Source organism: Trachinotus anak, unplaced genomic scaffold (genome assembly GCF_046630095.1).
Source record: "Trachinotus anak isolate AG129_WGS33_773 ecotype Australia unplaced genomic scaffold, CSIRO_AGI_Tana_v1 ptg000009l, whole genome shotgun sequence".
NCBI lineage: Eukaryota > Metazoa > Chordata > Actinopteri > Carangiformes > Carangidae > Trachinotus > Trachinotus anak.
Window position 1 is genome coordinate 4,802,998 of NW_027273860.1, and position 8,076 is coordinate 4,811,073.

General features: G+C 42.7%; 1 protein-coding gene across 2 annotated transcripts in view; it reads right to left on the reverse strand.

Moving 5' to 3' along the window:
- cnksr2a (connector enhancer of kinase suppressor of Ras 2a) overlaps positions 1-5,330 on the reverse strand; it is a 50,460-nt gene extending 45,130 nt beyond the window's left edge. For both annotated transcript variants that reach the window (XM_071484660.1, XM_071484661.1), the window contains exon 1: positions 5,194-5,330. In XM_071484660.1, coding sequence (XP_071340761.1) covers positions 5,194-5,257 — 64 coding nt within the window. In that variant the 5' untranslated portion in view covers positions 5,258-5,330. The remainder of the gene's footprint in view (positions 1-5,193) is intronic.
- Positions 5,331-8,076: the final 2,746 nt, after the last annotated feature.

The window sequence follows — 8,076 nt, forward strand, 5'->3', positions numbered from 1 at the left end:
GTTGGAATTTACTGTACTGTATTCAACCACAGGAATCTCTTTATCTGATTTAATACGGTTTGAGAGACCTCAACTGTAAAACAGTCCTTTTCTCTCCTCATCACAACCAGAGCTAAAAGAAGATTAAACTGACTGGCAGCTTCGCTCAGTGCCTGCTCTGTTAGCTTGCCATTCTCACACAGCATATGCAGTATACAATGATAACATTTGGCAGATTTACCACGAAAAATTGTTAATAATTTTTGAAACAATTCAGATTTCAGAGAGATACAGAAAAAAAACCATAGCTAAACTTAACTAATTTATCTAACTGTAGCTAGTTAAGCTAAGGGGTGTTAAATGTGCATATCATGCTAAAAGACTGCAGCTAAAGCTAACAGGTCCCAGGGGAAGCTGGGTCCCAAATCATGCAAAAAAAAACTAGCAAAAAAGCAACAAAAATAAAGACGCTACATTGTTCTTCTACCGCCAAATGATTTCATGCTAAAGTGCATGTGACAACCTGTTGAAATGTCAAAGTAAATTGTTTCCATTCAGAAGGCTTTCTTAACGTTCTTTGACTTCATGTTGATTGCTGCAGCAGCAATAGGGTTTAAAATAAGAACATCATTGTACGTACCAGTGATTTACCTCAATTTCATTTAGGCATTGGAAAATCACTGATCTTTATCACTGAGTATGGCAATGCCCTAACCCAGAGCTGTATCATGCTGGAGTAACTTTTACAGGCCTGGCTGGACCACTGAGTGACCGAAATACCATAATTTCCCCAAGCACCAGATGTTTGCTCATTACACACAAATGAACTCCTCTGATGCAAACTGATGAATGTTTTAAGTAACATCAGTGCTCATGAGTCTTGTCATGTCTCACCTTTAATTTTAAAAAAAGTCTGAAAAGATCAAGCCCACAGACCAAAAATCCTCTGATCCTAAAGGCTGTCACTATCAGTCTGGCAGCTTTCTCTTGTGGTAAGAGGTGTCATCAGATGTGCTCACAGTGCTGTCACAGCAGTTTCTCTGCTGATTTTCAATTCTAGCGATCAAATTCATGCAAGGGAAATGAGGTAAAACTCTGCCTGGCTTCCAGATGATAACGGGGCATAACATATGCCAACAAAAATTCCCACCATTCCCAGCAATGTACAGCAAGTTCTCATATTACTATTGAAGTGTACCACTCCCATATTGTTTGAGCCTCAGTCGTGCCAATGCAACACTGTCACCAAGTCAACAATGGCCAGACCTTGTGGCCCCAAACGCCTGTGGTATATGTGATCTGTATATGTTATTGTACACATGCACACACACACACACACACACACAGAGTATACAGATACAGTGTATCATGTTGCCCTCTGTCGCCACAGACACACCCCAGAGACCCAGCATGAACCGAATACCACACTAAGGCATGCCACGTGTGTTTTGTGTGTGTGTGTGTGTGTGCGTGTGTGTGTGTGTGTGTGTGTGTGTGTGTGTGTGTGTGTGTGTGTGTGCAAATGTCCGAGGACCCGGGTGGAGCCTTCTGTTCAGAGCGGGTGTGTGTGTGTCTGTCAGCTGTTCTGCACAGACGGTCTGAGACGAACAACTCACCATACACCCACACACACTGACTGCATCCACACAAACACACACACTCACACAAACACTAACACACATACACATACACTTACACACACACACAGGGGCACTTATAAACACATGCCATATGCACATGACCAACCAATAACCCATCCAATGATGAGGCTCTGAGAAACTGACACAGTGCATCATGTAAATAAGTCTTTGTCACAATTTGCATTTGCATTTTCTTGAAGCATGTAAGTCAATAGATTGCCTGACCTGCTTTTTATGCATGAAACAGACGTGATGAATGATGATTATTGCTAATATTAGTTATTATTAATCATTTTTCTCAGTTTATGTGGAGGATGGGACTTTGGATCGGGTTCTGTTTGATAGATCTGGTATGAAACATGGAGCGATGATGCATGTTTGTGCTGCTGATTGTCCTGACGAGGACAGTGCTGAGGTCAAAAGGTCACATCACACAAAAAAAAAAAAAAAGTCATACAGTAGGTGGTATTTTTGAATTTACTGGTTTCAGCTGAATGATGCACTGTGCACCAGTTCACTGTCTGATTGGTCTGATGGGGGCGCTATAATTTAGGGTAAAAATTTAAAACTTTAAAACACTTTTAATGCTAAAACAATTGCTCACAATTTGCTGATACTTGTTAATCTAGTCAAATATGCTTCCCCTAGATCAAAATGTAGATCCAGATTATTAGTTTTAACCTTACTCTGACATTTTTGACAAAAACATGGTATAATTTTTCCTGTGATAAAAAGGTTTCATAACATAATACCAGTGGCCTGTTGGCGTATGTCCTAGCCTAACCTAAGAATGGCTGAAAGAAAGATGAACATTGTTGTTGTCAGATCAGATCTACAGCTAGAAAAATGTTATAAGACTGTAAAAAGAAGGGCAGACAACAAGCTTATATTATCATCTCAAGCTAAAGCATTCAGCTCAGCATGAGGAGAGCCAGTAAATTACAGGCCCTGATGTCGTGAGGGGAGAGCAACAGCTGATGTGAGAGCTAAACAACCAAACAAACCACATTTGTGTGATTAATAATGGCCATAAGTAACAACTATATCACCCAGTTATTAAAGAAATACCAGCTTAGAACTCATTGATGGCCTGTGAATTACAAGTTTTCAAAATGTACCATGGACCTTAGTCACAGCAGACATTTTGACATGTGATAGCAGGAAAAGCGAAGATGCAACTGACAACACTGGAAATGACTTTTATTTACGTGAGACTCTTGATGGAACTGGCTCCACTGTGAATGAAACTTCTCTCACCTTTGCTTTTCCTGCTATGACAAGTCAAACTGTCTGCATTGAAAAAAAAGGTCTACTGGAGTTCATTATAACAGCTGTGAATCCGAGCTGACCACAGCCTCCATTCTCCAAAAACTACAACATTTTTCCATAACCGCCAATCTGGGAGTGTTTGATACTAAAAATATAGACTTCTGGTGGTGTATCTCTTTTAAGACGCAAACCCCCAATTTTGTTTTAGCACCTTGTAACTCCCCCAGACCTCATAAATTTCCCTCTAGCTCTGAGTTTAGTTTCAAAAATGCCAACAGCTGGGAAACTGGGAGGAAATTTTAGGATATGATGGCATTATTCGCTGCTACCAAAATCAAGACTTATAGCCTCAGTATGAGCCCAAATTGCTTTTACGAACTGGATGCACCCTCCCAGAAAGTTCTGAATGACCTTCACATAGTTGATATTATGGCAGAACTGGATATACAGTACATTACTTTTTTAATGGAACTTGGCTGTTAATTGAAACTAAATTACATTAGATAATAAATCGCATTATTGGACTGGTCTTAACTATGGCAGGTCTCCTTTTGGCATGTGTTTTTGGGGAAGCCTGTGTGATATTGGCACTGGATGTTGAGCCAAATTGAGTTGTTACCAACATAAAAAAAATGTTATAATTATGTTGGCAACAAGTCATAGCCTGCTGAATGTGTTTTATGAGAGGTAAATGAAAAGCGGGACAAATTATCATTGGTGGAAAACCTAGAGCCTAGAGGGACACTTGTGTCTTTCCAAAACTTGATGTTCATTCTTGATGATTTCAAGCATTTTATGATGTCAAATGCAGGAAATGCATGCGTCGCATTATCTGCATTGGGCTATTTTCCACAGGAATAACAAGAATGCACTGTCAAACAGCAGAATGGAGGTTGGAACGCACAATGTATCAGCAACAATCATTCTTTTTTAATGTGTAAAGGAGTTTTACAATGTTCTCTCAGGCCGCTGGGTACAGACCTAATCAGCCAGCTGCTGAATTATGCATGACTATAATCTCTGCACTGATCACTGTGAGATATCACAAGCACTGTTATCAACGAAACTCAATTACACTTTCTCATAGACTTTTTGTGGGTCCTTAATTGATGTTTTTCTTCTTTAAAGACCCTGTGAACTGCTCCTCACTCACTAATCACATTTTCACAGCACTTGAGGTGATAACTTTACAATGTCAGTCTAAAGCAAGGGGTGAATTGGCCACAATCCTTGTTTGTTGTCTCATATTAAAGTCTCATCTCTGCCAGAGGCGGAGCCAGATGAGGGACACAGGCCCCCCTGATGCCCCCCTTCCCAGAGTAGGATAGGGATCAATAGGTGGCTTGTTAGATTCAAAACCTCTGGATGACGACTTATGCCAGGAAGTCGAATGACCAAAAAGTGACACAAAATCATCATAAAGAGGTGTAAAACAACCACAAAAAAATCACAGACTGATGCAAAAAGGCTACAAAGAGATGTGAAATGATGACATGATGACCACAAAGACACAAAATGACCACTAGGAGACACAAAACTACCACAACAAGATGCAAAACAACCATAAATTATGCAAATCACTAACAAAATGTGATAAAAATGTCGGTGACCAGTGACCACCGACATGCAAAATGACCACAAAGTGACAAATGGACCACAAAGTGATGCTTTAATACTACAAAGAGACACAACATGTGGGGTGTCTTGCTCCTGTTTTAGCATTCATGTATTACCCCAAATAAATAATGTAGCAGTTAATAATCTTTAACAGTTTGTTATAACTGCGAACGAGGCCTTTAAATCTGAGCCTTAACAAATTTCTTACCCCAATTCCCAGATGTGCCCCCCCTTCTTTGAATCTGTGCCAGACTCTGGCCCCCTCAACCAAAGTTTCTAGACCCGGCCCTGCTGTCAGCACTGAAGTTTGGCTGCTTGTCCCCCAGTCACTTATACATTACATCATCACCCACTGATCATCAGGTGCTAGGATGATGCATGGACACACCACACGCACACGCACACGCACCCCACACACGCGTTTGCTCACTCACACACACACACACACACACACACACACACACACACACCTCCCACGCAACACATCATCTTAGCAGCCTCTGTCTCCCTCGCATTAATGTTCATCAGTCGTGATGATGTGTGTGTCTATGTGCATCCAGGTGTGTCATTCATTATATTTTTGTCTATTAGGCCTAATTGATAATATTTATTAGAAGTGAGTGTGCGTGTGTGTGCGTGTGTGTGCGTGTGTGTGTGTGCGTGTGTGTGTGTGTGTGTGTGTGCCTACCTTTCATCCAGTCCACCACCTGGCTTGTGCTCCATTTGCTCACCGGCTCCATCACCAGCGCCATCGAGGAAACTTTGCGCTGACTCTCCGTTGCGCGCAAGCGGTGTCGTTAACCCAAAACAAAGCTCTGTCAGCCGGGCACACCTCCCCCCGACCCTCCCGCCCTCCTCCTCCTCCTCCTCCCCTCCCTGCGTTCCTTCCCTCCCTCCCTCCCTCCCTCTGCAGCCAGGTGACTCCTTTTTTTTTTTAATTAAATTTTTTATTTTTTTTTTTTACACTATCCCGGTCCGGTCCCCCTGGCGCCCCTGGCTCAGCCCGGTGTCGTGTCCTGTTAACGCAGCGCAGCCCTCGGTGCGGGACAGCCCGGGCGTGTGTGCAGCGGAATCCGGTACATTCCCCTGCTCGATCCGGTCTGACATGTGTCGCCTCTCTCTCTCTGTCTCTCTCTCTCTCTCTCTCTCTCTCTCTCTCTCTCTCTCTCTCTTCACTCCCTTCTTCCCAGTGCGCCAGTCCTGGCTCCCAGTGTTTGTGTGTGAGTGTGTGTGTGTGTCTACTTGTGTGTGTGTGTAGCAGAGATAGAGGAGTGTGTGTAGGTGTGTGCGCAGCCGCTCCGTTACCGACAGCAGCAGTGTAGGATAGATAAGTCACACCGGACTCAACATCCGACAGCATCGCTCTCTCTCTCCCTCCCTCTCTCCCTCCCTCTCTCTCTCTCTCTCTCTCTCGATATGATTAAACCGTGCACGCGCCCTGTGGGTGGCTCCGCGCGCACTATATATCAGTGTATTTCCCTCTGGAGAGATGTAGCCATGCAGATATGAGGAGATATGGGGGAAAGATATTCTCAGAAGATGTTTAATCAGGCCATATGTGTGTGTGTGTGTGTGTGTGTGTGTGTGTGTGTGTCACAGAGAGACAGATAGTTCCTCTGGGGACCTGAAAACACGGGTGTTCCTACACACTCTCTACTGTGTGAGGAAACTTAATGAGTCCTCAGCCAACCTCTCCACCTCCACACCTCCATCATTTCACTGTGGCTTCAAACCGTTTCTTTCTTTTCATTCTCTCCTGCACCTGCTCACATTACATTTTATTCACAGTTCCACAATTCCAGGCCATAAGTATTTGGACACCACTTGAAATAAAAGAATGGCGACTACATTAAAGTGCCAAGTTCTTGGCCCTTTAAACACACAGTGACCAAATTGCAAAGGGGTCAAAGGTAAGTGGACAAATGTTTCCCCGGGAAGCTGTGTGTTGTTTCATTGTCTTGTTAGTTTGTGTACAAAAAAAGGTCACGTGTGCGGATTTGATTAAGACTTGAGAGTTGTCCTTGAGCTTCAGGTGGAGTCTGTTAAAGAGGTGACCGTTCAAGAGAAGAAGTTAATCACGAGGCTCAAAAAAAAAGCAGAGGTTTTTCAAAGGTAGATGGTTTTTCCAAAGTTAACATTTGAGTATAAAAAGAAGATGATTACAGGAAGAGTGAATGATATGAACGAGCTGAAAATCATTTGCATGGTGAAGAAAAAGGCCTTCATAACTGCACAGCAAGTCAGGAGCTCTCTCCAGGATGTAGAGCGTTTCTTTGTCGAAAATTGAGAGAAGACTTCATGACCAGACCCTCAGAGGATTCACCACAAGATGCAAACCCCTGGTAAACCTCAGAAACAGAGACGGCAAGGTTCACAAAAACAGACAAAAAGAAATCGACACAGCTCTGGAACAAAGTTGCCACAAAAATCAGCCTCCATCGAAATGAAACTGTGGAGAGAAAAAAAGAAACAGCTCATGACCCAAAGCCTCCACCTCATCTGTCAGACACGGTGGTGGTTCTGCTACGGCTCGGGTTTGTATGGCTGCCAGTGGAGCGGGCACACTGGCATTTATTGATGATTTCAACTGCTGACAAAAGGAAGACAGGATGAACGCAGAGGTGTACAGGAGCATCCTGTGAGCTCAGATTCAGCCAAATGCATTTCAAATGCAACTCATTGGACGACATTTCGTCATTCAGCTGGACAACAAGCCTGAAGATAGAGCCAAAGAGCTTTTCAAGCTGAGGACGTGGAATATCCTCGACTGGCTGAGTCAGTCACCTGATCTCAACCTGACTGAGCTCCGTTCCTCTTGAAGACTAACGAGAGAGGGAGATCCTGAAAGAGGCTGTGGTGAAGCTCTAGGAGAGCTGGTGATGTGTGGGTCAAAGACTTCAGGCAGTCATTGACCACGAAGGATTTCATGTTTATATGTGGAATAACCCTTACAATTTAAAGGGCTATATCTCCCACACAGTTCTTTCTATATTGAAGTGAACCAAGTCAAATTAAAGCTGAGACTTGGCACTTAAATGTAGTAGCTAATATTTTATTTCAAACTGAAGCACAGAGCATGAAGCACAAAGCACGAACAAAAAAAAAAAGTTGTACTCAATGCACAACTTGTGGAGAGATGAGACCAAACTACACAGATATTGCTGTAAAAAACACAATTAATCTCACGTCTGTGTTTTCATTTACAGCAATTCTCATTGCGCTAACACATGGTGACATATTCCCCATTGTATCTTTTTCTTTCCAGTGCTGCAGTAATTGTACATTGTCCCATATTTTTCTTATAGTGGTGAATAAAGCTCTTCCAAGTCTCACTAATGAGTTCTTATACATATTTATGCTCACCAGAGGGATATTAACTTAACGCACTCTAGTAATTTGACTCAGTGTGACAATATAATGAGAGTATGATGAGAGCATTATTCAATTCAATCAAATCATTGAAGATATATTGTGTTGCACTAGTATGCGTTTTAAAGGAGAACCTCCTCACCTTTCATGCGTGTCACCCACATTCATACAGACACAGATACAGGCAGGCAAGTACACTGCA